This window comes from Hyperolius riggenbachi, chromosome 6 (genome assembly GCF_040937935.1).
Source record: "Hyperolius riggenbachi isolate aHypRig1 chromosome 6, aHypRig1.pri, whole genome shotgun sequence".
In the NCBI taxonomy this organism is placed as follows: Eukaryota; Metazoa; Chordata; class Amphibia; order Anura; family Hyperoliidae; genus Hyperolius; species Hyperolius riggenbachi.
The window spans coordinates 275,651,215-275,668,656 of record NC_090651.1 but is presented as its reverse complement, the minus strand read 5'-3'; the positions used below and the strand labels follow the sequence as shown (position 1 = coordinate 275,668,656).

At 43.3% G+C, this 17,442-nt stretch overlaps 1 protein-coding gene across 1 annotated transcript in view; it reads right to left on the bottom strand.

Moving 5' to 3' along the window:
* Window positions 1-4,352: 4,352 nt before the first annotated feature.
* ZPR1 (ZPR1 zinc finger) overlaps window positions 4,353-17,442 on the bottom strand; it is a 46,739-nt gene continuing 33,649 nt past the window's right edge. Inside the window, exons 13-14 of the mRNA XM_068240923.1 lie at window positions 10,536-10,601; window positions 4,353-6,011 (exon numbers count right to left, since the gene is read on the bottom strand). Of these exons, the coding sequence (XP_068097024.1) occupies window positions 5,874-6,011; window positions 10,536-10,601 (204 nt within the window). The 3' untranslated portion in view covers window positions 4,353-5,873. The remainder of the gene's footprint in view (window positions 6,012-10,535; window positions 10,602-17,442) is intronic.

Sequence of the window (17,442 nt, the reverse complement as noted above, 5' to 3'; positions counted from 1 at the left end):
GTCATCAGTGGAGAGAGCCAGAGAGAGCTGTCTGTGTGATTCATTTCTGCAGGGCAAAGAGCGAATCGAGACACTGCTCTACTCTACAGCTCAATGGGCTGCGGTAATTTACCGACCTCCAAGGGCAGCTGGGGAAATCTTTATGAATTAGCACACAGACCGGGAAAATACAGAGTGCGGTATTTTCCCGACAAGATTTTTTTTTTTTTATCGCACTGCTGTTTATGAATCGAGGCGATAGCATTCCATCAGCAAGAGCTTTTAACCTTTTGCCGACCACCTCACGCATGGGCGTGGACACGGCGGTAGCCCCAGGACCGCCTAATGCCGATCGGCGTAAGGTCCTTGGGGCGTGGTTTGCAGGCGATCGTGTGCATCCTCGCTGGGAGACTGTTAGACCGCGAAACCGCCATCTTTTATTGCTGTACAGCTCTGCAATGTAAGGCAGCGCTGTACTCACAGGCTGAAGCCTATGACAGCTGATCACACGGATTGGCTGGTGGGGGGGAGGGAGGAGTATGAAAATAAAATACATATATTTAATAAAAAAATAAATATTTGTAAAAAATAAACAAAATATCTGGGGGCGATCAGACCCCACCAACAGAAAGCTCTGTTGGTGGGGAGAAAAGGGGGAGGGGTTAATCACTTGTGTGCCGAGTTGGACGGCCCTGCAGCAAGGCCGTAAAGCTGCAGTGGCCAATTAAGTGAGAAATGGCCTGGTCTTTAGGGAGGTTTAACACCGCAGTCCTCAAGTAGTTAAAGCACACACCTGAGGACTGAGGCCAGAAACCCACTAGGAGCGATTTTCTGAGCGCTTTGTGATTTGAAAGCTCTTGCTAAATGTAATGCTATGGGTATGATCCCACTTGAGCGATGTTAATGCAATGCTATGGGGGATTTTTATAAAATTGCAAGAGCTTTTTCAAATCACTAGCGATTAGAAATCACTCCTAGTGGGTTCCAGCCCCAAGTCAGTATGTGGATGCAGCATGCAACGGCTAGGTTTTCAGTGGGAGCTCCGTTGCATTCCCTCTAAAGCAGTGTTTCCCAACCCTCAAGGCCCACCAACAGTACATGTTTTGCAGGAAACCACACACAATCACAGGTGGAGTAATTAGTGTCTCAGCAGAGCTTTATACAAACATGCAGTGTTGGTGGGCCTTGAGGACAGGGTTGGGGAACACTAAAGGGAACCTAAACGGAGAAGGATATGGATTTTTCCTTTTAAAATAATACCAGTTGCCTGGCAGTCCTGCTGATCCTCTACCTCTAATATGTTTAGCCACAGCCCCTGAACAAGCATGCAGATCAGGTGCTCTGACGTCAGACAGGATTAGCTGCATGCTTGTTTCAGGTGTGTGTTTTAGCCATTACTGCAGCAAAGATATTGGCAGCGGAGCAGTGCTTTTCAGCGCTGCTAGATTTGGGCACAGCCGGCGCCTCCATAGACTTCAATAGGAATCATTCCTATTGAAGCGCTCAGTGAGTAACGTCAGCTCCGTCAGAAGACGGAGCCGAAGTTGCTTAAAAACATAATTCAGCCTCCAGCAATCGCTGGAAGCCGAATTATTTCATTCCCCCACTATCCATGTCAGCCTGGAGGGGGAATAGTAATTAAATCGGCCCGGACTTGTGCAGAAGCAGGTTCAGCTATATACCGCTGTATCCTGCGCCCAAGTCTACCGGCGCCGATTTCAAATGTACGCATTGGCAGGACTGACAAGCAACTGGTATTGTTTAAAAGGAAACAGCCATATCCCTCTCAGTTTAAAGAGAATCTGTACTCTAAAATTCTTACAATAAAAAGCATACCATTCTATTCATTATGTTCTCCTGCCCCCCCCCCCCCACTCTGTGCTGTTTCTGCCACTCCCTACTGCAATCCTGGCTTGTAATTGCCAGTTTTAGGCAGTGTTTACAAACAAACATGGCTGTTAACCTGCATGTGATAGGCTGAGAGAAGCTCAGTCTTTGACTCATAGAGAGCCAGCAGGGGTTGTGGAGAGGGTGTGTATAGCTTCTACCTATCACAAGCAGAGCAGCACATTCCTGCCTAAATCTGACAAAGCCGTCAAATGAAAGATTAGATTATATAAGAGATAAAACAGCCACTGTGCAACTAGGAAAGGCTGCAGTAAGAGACCACATTAGAACAGGTATAGGAACGTATAGGATAGAAGAAATAAGGCTGAACATTTTGTTACAGAGTCTAAATATAATATAATAAATATGCAACAAACGCAATGGAGGGTAAAAGTCACATCACACATTATAAAAAAAAGTTGCATCGCATACTGTGAAGCATAGTCAATGAAACGTATGTTTCACTGCCACTGTTCATGCATGCATTGTGTTGGAATACCAGAATCCATTGGATCACATTGCACTGGGTGCACGCTGAACTTCACATACTTACAATTACAGTGCGATTTTCTGCTTCAAGTTGTAGCCGTTACATTGCACTGCAACTCCCCACTGTGAACTTAGCCTTAGACTAAATTCACAGTAGGGCATTGCACATCCTTCAAGACCGCAACGGAGAGTAAAAGTTGCATCGCGCGTTAAAATATATTTGCATCTTGTTAGCAATGCAATGATATTGTTTGACGCAACTCAGCAACATGTCCCCAAAGGTAGCCTTATGGATTCTCCACAGGTAAGGTTACACGTAGGAATAGTCAACAAGATAAATTGTGAGAGGATGCAGGATTAATGTAATTTTGTATGTCGCTTGAAGATGGACCAATAAAAATCCTGCCAAGATGGAATTTAATTGGTTCATTTTCAAGCTGCAAACAAGATTTGCATATTCTGCATCAACTCAAAATTATTTGCATATAATTTTTCATCCAGACCAGGGATCGGCTTTTGAGTACTGAAGTACTCAAATTCGGAATTCTAATAGAGATTAAATTACTGCACCTGTGAATGGGGTGGGTGGGGTGTTTAACTTACCCAGAAGTCCGTGGATCCTATATGTGTCACCGCTGTAATATGCAACCTATGGGACGCATTCCAACACTTACTACCGAGGGCGTGGAGTAGTGAGTGGTGGAACGCATCCCATAGATTGCATATTACAGCGGTGACACGCATAGGATCCACGGACATCTGGGTAAGTTAAACCATAACCCCCCCTCTCCCAGTCACAGGTGCAGTAATTAATCTTTATTAGAATTCCGAATTTGAGTACTTCAGTACTCAAAAGCCAATCCCTGATCCAGACAAACTTGCAACAGGTAGAACTGATTTCCCAATAAGCTGAAAAATGTTATATGATCTCTTCAGCAGCTGAAGAAGAATGCTATGATATTCTAATCTAAGCAGTATATCTAAAGCCTCATACACGTGAAGATTATCAGCAGAGTTCAGTCAAGCATGTCTACAGGTGTCTCACAAGGACTCTTCAAGCAAACCTGAAGCAAGGAAACACTTCAGATTAGATACTAGCCTACAGAGGAAAGACTCTGGATTCCATAACGTCTTTCTGGACCTCTCTACGACTCTTCATTCCACCACTGTTGAAATTACGCGTCTTTGGGACTCCTTGGAAGCACTCTCGTCCGAATGCTTCTGAAGACTGGCATATCCATAACTGCAGCACATCCCCTCATCTATGGAATGCTGCCCAAGTGGTGCCAAATAAGTATTCAACCTGCTGTTTGAATAATTTCAAAGGGGGACAGTGGTGGAATGTGGGCACGGAGAGAAGACCAGGAAGACTCTATGGGATCCAGAGCCTTCCCTCGACGTAGGAGAGTATCTAACTTTTCTCCAGACCGCTTCAGGCCCATTTATATGAGCACAATTATCAAGTTAACGCACACTGGTGAAAAAAAAAATTATATAATGCACACAGACTTTTTTTTTCACTCTTTATTTAAAAAAAAACAATGCATACGACATCCCTGTATTGTATATCTGGCACAATAACCATTTTGGACGGCTAAGTGCCCTTTTGTTGCAAGCCTAACATAGTACAGATGAGTTATTAATGTATATATTGGCACAGAGCAGGTATATATTTAAAAGAAAAACGTATACATCCCCATATGTGCATAATCACTCTGCTTGTCAAAAGTATATATGGCATTTCTAAATAAAAAATATTCAAATTTCAGAGAACTGTAACTTTTCAATTTGTTACTCTAATTTTCAAAAATAATTAAAATAAATAAATGTGATCTGTCAAAGTGTCTAACCATTGCTGGTCCTTCAGAATTTAAACAACCCCAATTCTTTGGGAATACTACTAAGGTCAACAACGTGTAACTTAAACCAAACTTATTTTACAGTTGCATTACATTTTTAGACTGTAGCAAACAAAGAAACACACAAAACAAAGTATGAAAAGATTATAAAATAGTTTTATATTTTCTCAACAATCCAACAAAAAGTCAGACTCCCCAGTATACTCCAGCCTGTTGCATGTGGACACCAACAAATTTACTTTTTGCATCTTTTTATACCACTAACTAAAATAATGTGCCTGTCCAATGGCCGGCAAGAAGCAGGAGAAAAGATAAATATTAATGTGTATTTAGTTTCACAAACTCATCTGAATTTTTGTCCCCCAGTAATATGGCAAATTAAATGTATATTTTAAGAGCTGCTAGTAACTGCAGCATTGCCACACAATGAAACGTGTAGCTAAATAAAATCAGTTGGCAAGGCAGATGTTGCACCCTTTAAATAAGTAATGTGCAAAACTATCTATGCTGACATAACTTGGATAAGTGGTCCTTCAAAATAACAGGCTTTATTTGCAAAGAATTTACAAGCCTCAATAATATCCATCAGAGGGACAAGGAATAAGGTGGGGAGCAATAAAGGTAACAATTCAATCTCATTAGATATAAAAGCTCTAATGAAGGTATTGTTAAATTACATTGCCTAAAGCCCCGTCTACACGATACGATCGATCGATGCGATTAGGATTCTAATTACGGTCCGATTAAATACGACATGTTCCAATCAGGATTCAATTCGATTTGCCATTGTTTTGCAATGGCAAATCGAATCCCGATCGGACATGTCGGATTTAATCGGATCGTAAATAGAATCGTAATCGAATCGCACAAAGAATCATATCGTGTAGATTGGGCTTTAAAGAAAGAAATTGCCTCAGGTTCCTGCCACTTACTAATTTTGCCTTTTTTATTAGTTAGGAAGGATAAAAGTGAGGTCCTGATAAAGTTCCCAGCGTTATGAGTGGATGACAAGGGGGGGGGGGGGGGGAGGAGTGAGGAGAACGGTAACTTGTACAAGGAGTGTACACAAGCCTGTTCGTGTCACAGGTCTTCAGAGAGACATAGGAGTTTGAGTTGTAATGAAACAGTTTAAGGACATTTGTCACATCCTATTGTTTTATAAAGCCATGGCACACAAGTGCATGATGTGTGCTGACCTAAAACTGGTACAATGTTTATTTTCAAGTAGTATTGAGCAGTAGTATACCGTACATTGAGCACTCCTGACACCTGGAGAAAATGCAGAGATCAGCAGAGAACTCCAGATCTCTGCATTTTTCCCAGATAGGTATCTGGGAAACCACAATGTGTTTCTGCAGCAGATCGATGGGTTCGATAGATCATTTCTGACATGTCTGATCTCACGTTCGATCGCTTTGCCACTTAATTTCTGATAGACGTGAATGGCAAAAGATAAGAAAACCGTGGAGAATCGAGCAGCAGAAACGCATTGTGTAGTCCCAGCATTACTTGGCCTCAAGGATTTCAGTGTGCTAGGTAAGAAGTCATTATGTATTTACTTCATGTGCCACTGCTTTACAAAGCTTTAGAAGTTATAATTGTAAATTAAAAATCTCAGACACTTTTTTTTTTTTGAAGACTGGAATCTATTGAGCACATCTAGCAGTGGTCTTTCTTTTCTGTTGCTTCATATCCTTCTGTTTTCATATCATTGATTCCCAAGTCCTCATTCTGCTCAAATGATCGTTCGTATTTCTCCACTGTCAATTCTGGATCCTGCTCTGGCGCATACACATTCTGTAACAGAAGGAAACAGAAAACAACAAGGCTGTCAACAAGGAAGAACTTTACCCCATCATTGCATTATGTTGCTTAAATCAATATTTGTATACCTTCAAAGCTCAATTTTTCCTTTTTTGCATAAATTTAGCTTGTCAGAAACAGAGTAACCATCAGATAACTAGCAGCCACTGGGCTTACAATGTCATGCAAAGTCAATTTCCAAGCTCATTTCTATTGTTGTAGTTCCCCTCCTGGAATTTGTACTGGGCATGTGTAGATGTGTGTTTCTATGCATACATTTGTGTGGGATCATATACACATGCCTAGTGACTTTTGCGATGCATAAAGAGGTATTTGAGACTGCTCTGTGCACATATCCAGTAGCAAGTGCTCTTCAGCTCTGCGCCTCTGTACCAGATTACTAGTTTGATGCATCCTCCTCCGGCACTCAATTTATGTTCCTTCGCATTTATCCAAAATGTCAGTTAAAGAGAAACCAAGGTGGGTTTTAAAAATCCTAATTACACACAGAGACTGGGTCTGCATATATAATGCCAGCCTCTGTTGCTATACTATCTCCCCCCAGACCCCCCCTGCGCTCTGCTATCCCCCATAAATCAAACTGCCGTGTTAGCGACACGCAACGTGTCCATAGCCGGCTGTTTACATGGCCACTGTCCCTCTCGCCGCTCCCCCACCTCCTCCATATCGCCGCTCCCCGCCTGTGTCCCTTCCCTCCCAGCTGATTGGAGAGAAGGGACACAGACAGGGAGCGGTGACAGAGGAGGCAGGGGAGTGGCAGAGATTGACAGTGGCCATGTAAACAGCCTGCTATCGACACGCTGTGTGTCGCTAACACGGCGGTTTGATTTATGGGGGATAGCAGAGCGCAGGGGGGGGGGGGGGGTCTGGGGGAGAACAATATAGCAACAGAGGCTGGGCATTCTATGCAGATCCAGCCTCTGTGTGCAATTAGGATTTTTAAAACCCACCTCGGGTTCTCTTTAAGCTTGATTAATTGGCTTCGTAGCTACACAGCAGCAACTGAGTGTGTGTATGCAAGACAGATAGGCAGTGGCGTTCCTACAATAGGGCGGCATGGGGCGCCCCGCACCGGGTGTCAGGCGCCCCAGGGGGTGTCATCAAGGCCTCCCACAGAGGCCTGTGCTGGACAGGAGGGGGGACGCAACACGGAAAGGAGGGGTGGCAGGGAAAGCCCTCACCTGGGTCCCCTCCTTCTGGCGCTTCCCCCTCCTAATTAGTAGCAGCGGCCAGGCAGGAGCAGGCGGAGAGGACTTACCTCCTTCCTGCGTTCCAGGCGATGGCGCACAGCGTCATCGTCACGTGACGCTGGTCTCCGCCTCCTCCACCGCTCACTGTGCTTCCTGATTGGCGGAAGCGCAGTGAGTGACAGAGAAGTCGGAGAGCAGCGTCACGTGAGGATGACGCTGTGTGCCATCGCCAGGAGCAGGTAAGTCCTCTCCGCCCGCTGCTGCTAATTAGAAGGGGGAAGCGCCAGAAGGAGGGGACCTAGGTGAGGGAGGTGGGGAGTCCGGCCCCCCTCCCCGCCGCTTTCCCCACCACCCCTCCTTCCAAGCTTCCCCCATACCGGGGGGCAACTTTACTAGCTATTCTGGGGGCAACTTTACTACCTACTCTGGGGGCAACTATACTACCTACTCTGGGGGCAACTATACTACCTACTCTGGGGGCAACTATACTACCTACTCTGGGGGCAACTATACTACCTACTCTGGGGGCAACTATACTACCTACTCTGGGGGCAACTATACTACCTACTCTGGGGGCAACTATACTACCTACTCTGGGGGCAACTATATTACCTACTCTGGGGGCAACTATATTACCTACTCTGGGGGCAACTATACTACCTACTCTGGGGGCAACTATACTACCTACTCTGGGGGCAACTATACTACCTACTCTGGGGGCAACTATACTACCTACTCTGGGGGCAACTATACTACCTACTCTGGGGGCAACTATACTACCTACTCTGGGGGCAACTATACTACCTACTCTGGGGGCAACTATACTACCTACTCTGGGGGCAACTATACTACCTACTCTGGGGGCAACTATACTACCTACACTGGGGGCAACTATACTAGCTACTCTGGGGGCAACTATATTTGGTAGCTAAAGCTAACAAAATTTTGGGATGCATTAAAAGGGAAATAAAAACTCGAGATGCTAGCATAATATTGCCCCTGTTTAACTCTCTAGTAAGGCCACATCTGGAATATGGAATTCAGTTCTGGGCACCACATTACAAAAAAGATATTGCAGTTCTAGAGCAGGTGCAGAGACGAGCAACAAAATTGATACGTGGGATGGAAGGTCTCACTTACCAAGAAAGGTTAGATAAACTGGGTTTATTTAGTCTAGAGAAAAGACGCCTTAGAGGAGATCTAATTAACATGTATAAATACATCAGAGGGCAATATAATAGCTTGGCGGATGAGCTTTTTGTCCCTAGGCCTTCTCAAAGGACTAGAGGACATGATCTGCGCATGGAGGAAAAACGTTTTAGCCATTTATTTAGGAAAGGGTTCTTTACAGTAAGAGTGATTAAGATGTGGAATGCATTGCCACAGGAAGTCGTTATGGCAAACTCTATACCTGCATTTAAAGGGGGCTTAGATGCTTTCCTTGCGTTGAATGACATCCATGGCTACAATTACTAGGTAATGCCAATGATGTTCCAGGGATTTTATCTGATTGCCATCTGGAGTCGGGAAGGAATTTTTACCTTGTAAGGGTTTTTTCGCCTTCCTCTGGATCAACAGGGATATGTGAGGGAGCAGGCTGGAGTTGTACTTTGTACTGGTTGAACTAGATGGACGTATGTCTTTTTTCAACCAAAGTAACTATGTAACTATGTAACTATATTACCTACTCTGGGGGCAACTATATTACCTACACTGGGGGCAACTATATTACCTAAACTGGGGGCAACTATACTAGCTATTCTGTATCAACTGTCCAGGCCAGGTCTGCTTCATGATTGAAGTGGTTTCTGGCCAGGTTGGCCACATGATTGCATGTATTTTCTGGTCAAATCTTCCACGATTGCATGTATTTTCTGGGCAAAGCTGCCGACATGATTGCACGTATTTTCTGGGCAAAGCTGCCAACATGATTGAACATATTTTCTGGGCAAAGCTGCCGACACGATTGAACGTATTTTCTGGGCAAAGCTGCCGACACGATTGCACGTGTTTTTTGGACAAATCTGCTCACATTACGTGTTTTTTCTTGAGAAAACCTGCACAATTATGTGAATTTTCTGGGGAAAGGGTCACCAAAACTTGGGCCCACTGTCCCGAGGTGAGAATAATATTGAGGCTGCCATATTTATCTCCTTTTAAGCAAAACCAGTTGCCTGGCTGCCGTGCTGGTCCTTTGCCTCTAATTCTTTCAACCATAGACCCTGAACAAGCATGCAGCAGGTCAGTGGTTTCTGACAATATTGTCAGAACTGACAAGATTAGCTGCATGCTTGTTTCTGGTGTAAATTCAGTTCTACTGCAGCTAAATAGATCAGCTGGGCTGCCTATTGTTTAAAAGGAAATACATATGGCAGCCTCCATATCACTCTCATCCCGGGTTCACTTTAAATTAGTTAGCTCCACCCTCATCCGGTCATGGCCACGCCCGCTTAGCGCCGCAGGTTATAATCACACCCATTTTTTGTTAGCTACCTATATTGAGGCCAACTTTAGGGGAGGGAGCCTACACCTGGCATTGCCCGCCATGTTGCATTTAGCATGCCAGTCGCTTTTTTTTTTATGGCGAGGGGGGTGCCTTTTAATACCCAGCACCGGGTGTCAAATGCCCTGGGTATGCCACTGGAGATAGGGGGAGAAGGAGAAAGGGGGAGGGAGTGCGAGTATACACAAAGAATCATGTAAAATTAATCATTCAGTGCGAATGGAATGGCGGGGGGGGGGGGGGGGGTATCCTGGACATGTAATACAGTGCTCTCCCCAGAATTTTTTCCAGCTGGGTGGCATGAAATAGTAGCAGGGTGGCATGAAAAAGTAGCTGGGTGGGGCGAGATGAAAATGCAGGGCAACTCTGCTTACAGCATAGGAGGAGGGCGAGGAGGTGAGCAGATGTCAGCCGGGTGGTCACCAAATCTAGCCGGGTGGAGCACCCGGCTAAAAGAGCCTGGGGAGAACACTGTAATGCATAGCATGCTATTGTATCACATGTCCAATGTAAGACGCAACCAGAGTCTCTGTAACTGGTCAGTCAGGGTCTCCTGCGCATGTGCAGACCTCTCGCGCAGACCCCGGCTGCCAGTTACCGGGGATGATTGCAGCTGAACGAAGGGCAAGGAACTCTGATGTGCTTATAGGGCTGGAGGAAGCCCAGAGTAAGTATATATGGGGAAAAAAAAAAGTGTCTGGAGAACCACAGGTGTTTTTCCACAGGCCCAAGTGTGATATTTCCCTGAGAGTTTTTCATCGGTTAACTTAGATACATAGATGGGATAGTGTTCTGCGAGTTTACCTGCAGATAGCTATTTCCAGCTGGATCATCCAGAATTAGGTGAACTTTCATCTTTCCTTCCAAGATCTACAAACAGTGTACACAGATTTATATTTCACAGACAGCAAGTGAAACATTAATTTACACATTTTGCTTTAGCTTAAAATCATACCTAGACAACTACTCTCCATTCAAATGGCATGAGTGGAAATCCTGACCGAAGTTTAATAGATCAAAATGAAAGGGACTGCAAAACCACAAGTTGTACAACAGCATGGCACGAGAATGCTGTACAAAACTATAATCCCAAAATATTAGTCATACTCATATCAAAAACCTAAATCTCAATAAGTGACCATGCATATGTTTTGTATACATTCATGAGAAATATTCTCACTCCAAAGATAAGAAACCTGAGCCCATACGCAATTCACTTTATCCCGAGTTTTCTCCTAGGAGATAATTTTACATCTTCAATTTGAATTACTTTTTCGCACTTTGCAATCGAAAAAGTACCAAAAAGTAGGCGAAAAAGTACTGTCAAAATTATGTTTAGTATTGGTTTGCTTGCTGGTGGTGTAAAAGGCAATTTACAAGTTGTGAAAATATCACCTAGGAGAAAACATAGGTGAAAAAGTCAATTGCATATGTCCCCTGGCCTTTAACTGTTAAAGGCCAGGGGACATATGCAATTCACTTTTTCATCTAGGTTTTCTCCTAGGTGATATTTTCACAACTTGTCCCCAACCCCTGGGCCGCGGCCCACTGGTGGGCCATAGGCTGCTCTCAGCTGGGCCGTGCAGTCTGTCATGACTCATCACAGTGCAGAGAGAAAGGTCACTGAAGTTTGCCGGAAGCTATACAGAAGAGCAGTCTGCAGCCATTGTTACTGCTGCCACCTAGTGTCTGTTATTTGTAATGCATCATGCTTTCTGTTAGTACGGACACCAGGTGGCAGCAGTGAGGATGACTGGGACACTCTGGTCTCTTGCCAGCCACAGAGTTCAGTCTGGAAGGAGGTGAGCAGCTGATGCTGGAAGCTTAGTGTGGGAAGAAGCTTAGTGTGGGAAGAAGAATGGAAGGGTAAAAGTGAGTGTGGGGAGGAGGGAAGTGTGAAGTGGGTGTAGAGAGGAGGAATGGGTGAACTGAGTGTGGGGAGGAGGGTAAAGGGGCTGTGAGGTGGAGGGAACCCCCCCTCCACCCCACCTGTCGCACCAAATGTACTTTTCCAAAGTGCTGAGGGCAATGCAGATAGTGGTTAGGTAGGGCTGGTGTTCCCAGGACTTCTTTATGTAATGACTGCCTGTAAAATAAGCCCGCACCCTCCCCCCCCCACGCAATAACACCCCCATTCTCCGCATCCACCCGGTCCTTGGAAAAATTGCCTGATGCTCAAGCGGTCCTTGGGTCAAAAAAGGTTGATCCGATTTTACGGCAATTTGATAAAAACGATCGGATCTCCCGGAAAAAAATTGGAAGCTTTTTCATTCGACTGAAAAATCCGATCAGATTTCCAGTTTTCTTCGATTTTTATCGATCCGGAATGCCAGATATTTTTCTTCAATCTTTCTAAAGATTGTATGGTGTGTGTTAGATTGTCAATTTATTAATATACAGTGATGTGAAAAACTATTTGCCCCTTTCCTGATTTCTTATTTTTTTTGCATGTTTGTCACACTTAAATGTTTCTGCTCATCAAAAACCGTTAACTATTAGTCAAAGATAACATAATTGAACACAAAATGCAGTTTTAAATGATGTTTTTTATTATTTAGTGAGAAAAAAAAAAAAAAAACTCCAAATCTACATGGCCCTGTGTGAAAAAGTGATTGCCCCCCCCACTTTGGACCTCATTTTCCATTCAGAACTCCTAATATCCAATGTGGAAATTGATCCAGTAGTTTGGTCAGACCACCACACTGTCCACTTCTCCTTTACAGCACCGGCTACAAAACACCAAGTGAAAGAACTAATAAAATATCGTTCCTTGAAAGGTTTGACACCCCAACACCTTCAGAACAGCCTCAATCTAGGTGGACTGACAGATCACAACTTAGGCCTTGAATCCATGGTCCTTAAATATAACCACGATGTCTCAGCCGCTTTTGACGCCATAGCTCCCTTAAAGATTAAACGTTCCGCACCATTACATCACGCTCGCTGGTTTGACAACTCTATAAAGGAACTAAAGAAACAGGGACGCAGACTGGAACGAAGGTGGCGCAAACATCAGTCTCCTGATGACAAACTTTCCCTAATTGCTCACCTGGAAAAATATCAAACGATTAACAAAAAGAAGTCCTTATTCCTGTCTCACGAAATTGCAAATGCAGCCAACAGACCTGCCCAACTCTTCCGCACGGTTGACAGTCTCTGCAATCCATCTTGCAGGAAATCCAGCATCAGACCTTCACAGGAACTGTGCGAGAAATTTGCCCACTATTTCTCAGACAAAGTCTCCTCCATACGATCTGCCATTCAATTCACAGCCCCAGAAACCCATGCAGAGCCATATAACAGGTGCAAAAATAGCCTACCACCATGGTCTGATTTTAAGGTAATCACTGGAAAAGACATCTTGGATATCCTCTCAAACCTTCGCCAGACTACCTGCGATCTGGACCCTGGCCCCACTAAGTTCATGTTGAAATGCCCTGAACTATTTACACCGGCATTCCACAAAATAGTCAACGGCTCCTTACAAGAAGGGTGGTTTCCCTCTACTCTGAAAGAAGCAATCGTCAGGCCTCTACTCAAGAAACCATCCTTAGACCCAGATGCTCTAAACAGCTACAGACCTGTCTCAAACCTCCCCTTTCTGGGAAAAGTTATTGAAAAGGCTGTCTACCTCCAACTTGAAGCCAGGCTCTCCAGAAACAACATCCTTGACCCTCTTCAATCTGGTTTCAGGAAATATCACAGCTGTGAAACAGCCCTCACCCAGATTTGCAATGATCTGCTCATTGCAAGAGACAAGGGTCAATGTTCCATCCTGATTTTGCTCGACCTCTCAGCGGCTTTTGACACAGTCGATCATGAAATCTTACTCAACAGGCTACAAGAGTACTGTGGCATAGATGGCATTGTTCTCCGGTGGTTCAACTCCTTCCTGGCTGGCAGAACACAAAGGGTAGCCTTAGGGCCCTTCCTCTCCAACTCTGTACCACTAAAATACGGTGTACCTCAGGGCGCAATATTATCCCCTTTACTGTTCACCATATACATGCTGCCACTTGGAGAAATCATACAAAAACATGGCCTGACATATCATTGCTATGCTGATGACACCCAGCTATATTTGTCATTCAAACCTGATGTCACAGACCCTACTCCACAAATAAACGCATGCTTAGCTGAGCTTCAGGAGTGGATGAATAATAATTGGCTAAAACTTAATGCTGACAAAACTGAGGTTCTTGTTATCGAGGGCCAGGGCTCAACAGCAAAGCAGCTCCAGTCTCAACCAACACCGCTAAGGATAGGGAGCTCAGACCTGAACAACTCAGACTGTGTGCGCAGCCTGGGAGTACTGATTGATGGGAAATTAAGCTTCAGGAATCAAATCTCAGCTGTTGTGAAACATTCCTTCTTTCACCTAAGGAATATCGCAAGGATTAAACACCTAATTCCTTCAGAGGATCTTCCAACCCTAGTTCATGCCTTCGTCACATCAAGGTTAGACTACTGCAACGTCCTCTACACAGGCCTACATAAGAAAGACTTACGCCGCCTGCAATTAGTACAGAATACCGCCGCAAGGCTGTTAACGAGCCAACCCCGCCATTGCCACATAACACCAACCCTGAGCTCACTCCACTGGCTACCGATAAAATGGAGAATTCTGTTTAAGATTGGCTTACTGACATTCAAATCCTTGCACAATCTGGGCCCTGGATACCTGAAGGACTTGTTGCAACTACATCACACCCCCCACAATCTTAGATCAAAAGGACGTAACACCTTGGTCACCCCCAGAGTCCACCTCAAAACCTTTGGAGACAGAGCCTTTTGTCATGCTGCCCCTACACTTTGGAACTCCCTGCCACACCCAATCAGGACAGCCCCATCCCTGGAAGCATTTAAGTCTAAACTGAAAACCTACCTTTTCAGTCTGGCATTCATTAACATCTGACTATCTCCTCTGTAACACAACCCAGCCTGAAACCCTGTATTAATCTGAGACACAGCTATGCGCTTTGAGTCCTATGGGAGAAAAGCGCTTTACAAATGTTATTGTATTGTAAAAAAAAAAAAAAAAAAAAAAAAAAAAAAAACTAACTGTGGTTTATCACACCTGAGTTCAATTTCTGTAGTCACCCCCAGGCCTGATTACTGCCACACCTGTTTCAATCAAGAAATCACTTAAATGGGAGCTATCTGACACAGAAGTAGACCAAAAGCACCTCAAAAGCTAGACATCATGCCAAGGTCCAAAGAAATTCAGGAACAAATGAGAACAAAAGTAATTGAGATCTATCTGCCTGGTAAAGGTTATAAAGCCATTTCTAAAGCTTTGGGACTCTAGCGAACCACAGTGAGAGCCATTATCCACAAATGGCAAAAACATGGAACAGTGATAAACCTTTCCAGGAGTGGCCGGCCGACCAAAAATTACCCCAAGAGCGCAGAGAAAACTCATCCGAGAGGCCACAAAAGACCCCAGGACAACATCTAAAGAACTGCAGGCCTCACTTAAGGTCCGTGTTCACGACTCCACCATAAGAAAGAGACAGGGAAAAAACGGCCTGCATGGCAGATATCCAAGGCGCAAACCACTTTTAAGCAAAAACAACATTAACGCTCGTCTCAATTTTGCTAAAAAACATCTCAATGATTGCCAAGACTTTTGGGAAAATGCCTTGTGGACCGACGAGACAAAAGTTGAACTTTTTAGAAGGTGCGTGTCCCGTTACATCTGGCGTAGAAGTAACACAGCATTTCAGCAAAAGAACATCATACCAACAGTAAAATATGGTGGTGGTAGTGTGATGGTCTGGGGTTGTTTTGCTGCTTCAGGACCTGGAAGGCTTGCTGTGATAGATGGAACCATGAATTCTACTGTCTACCAAAAAATCCTGAAGGAGAATGTCCGGCCATCTGTTCGTCAACTCAAGCTGAAGTGATCTTGGGTGCTGCAGCAGGACAATGACCCAAAAGACACCAGCAAATCCACCTCTGAATGGCTGAAGAAAAACAAAATGAAGACTTTGGAGTGGCCTAGTCAAAGTCCTAACCTGAATCCTATTGAGATGTTGTGGCATGACCTTAAAAAGGCGGTTCATGCTAGAAAACACTCAAAGCTGAATTACAACAATTCTGCAAAGATGAGTGGGCCAAAATTCCTCCAGAGCACTGTACGAGACTCGTTGGAAGTTATCGCAAACGCTTGATTGCAGTTATTGCTGCTAAGGGTGGCCCAACCAGTTATTAGGTTCAGGGGGCAATTTCTTTTTCACACAGGGCCATGTAGGTTTTGAGTTTTTTTTCTCACTAAATAAAAACCATAATTTAAAACTGCATTTTGTGTTCAATTATGTTATCTTTGACTAATAGTTAACGGTTTTTGATGAGCAGAAACCAAGTGTGACAAACACGCAAAAGAATAAGAAATCAGGAAGAGGGCAAATAGCTTTTCACATCACTGTACACACCCTAGCCATTTTCTCAGAGTTTCCAATCATTTTTATCATAATTGGGGAAAAATTGAACAGACGTGTGTAGTGCATTGGTCATATTTTTTAAATATTACAATCAGTCAGAAAAATTGATCGCAATTCTTAAATTGAACAGATATTTAAAAAATTGTATGGTGTGTGGCCACCTTTAAAGTTTGGCAAGTACAACCTCACATGAACACCATATAATACTACACTGTGTCATTCGTAAAGCATTGAACCGTGTTAGCCCTTAAAAAAAGCAAGAAGGTTTGAATCAGGAACATAACCATTTATTGGCTAACTTAACCACTTCAGCCTTTAGTCGTTTTTCACCTTATGCATCAGAGCAATTTTCACCTCCCATTCACTCACCAATAACTTTATCACTACTTATCACAACTAATTGATCTATAGCTTGTTTTTTCTGCCACCAATTAGACTTTCTTTGGGTGGTGCATTTTGCTAAGAATGTTTTTTTTCTAAATGCATTTTAACAGGAATATTAAGAAAAATATTCATTTTTTTCTCAGTTTTTGGCCATTATAGCTTTAAAGGAAAATAAGCGAAAATAAACTAATGAAATAAACCGATTGTATCCATCTTCCTTCTCCTAAAAATGACTTAAGATATTCTGCAGTTTTATTTTATGTTTAAATTGACTTTAAGTTTTAACTGTTTTATTGTTTTTGCTCAATGACACATTCATTGAAGTATGATAGAGCTAAAAATCTAAAAACTGTTGACCCTTTTTATCCCTTTCCTGCTTTCAGAAGCCATTTTCTGCTAGGAAAAGGGTTTTATAGTTGGAATTTCTTATCAGTGAGAGTCACTTCCTGAGTCAGCCACTTACATACCTGATATTTGACTCTTTTAGGCAGAGAAGAAAAAAAAAACGAACACAGCACAGTTATTTGTATGGTAGGCACATGTCCATCTCATGTCACTTCTGGTATCCTTTAAAATACTACATGCTACCATCGTTAAAACCCACATATTTTATTTGCCAATTTTTCCGGTTATTACACTATTTAAATTATGTCCCTATCACAATGTATGGCCCAATATTTTATTTGGAAATAATGGTGCATTTTTTTGCAACCATCACTATTTACAAGCTTATAATTAAAAAAAAATAAATAAATGGCAATATACCCTCTTGACATGCATATTATATAAAAAAAAAAATTAGACCCTTCGGTAACGTTTTTTTTTTTTTATGGTATTTTATTATATACATATACTTACATTAAAAATTAACAGTTTACCTCCTA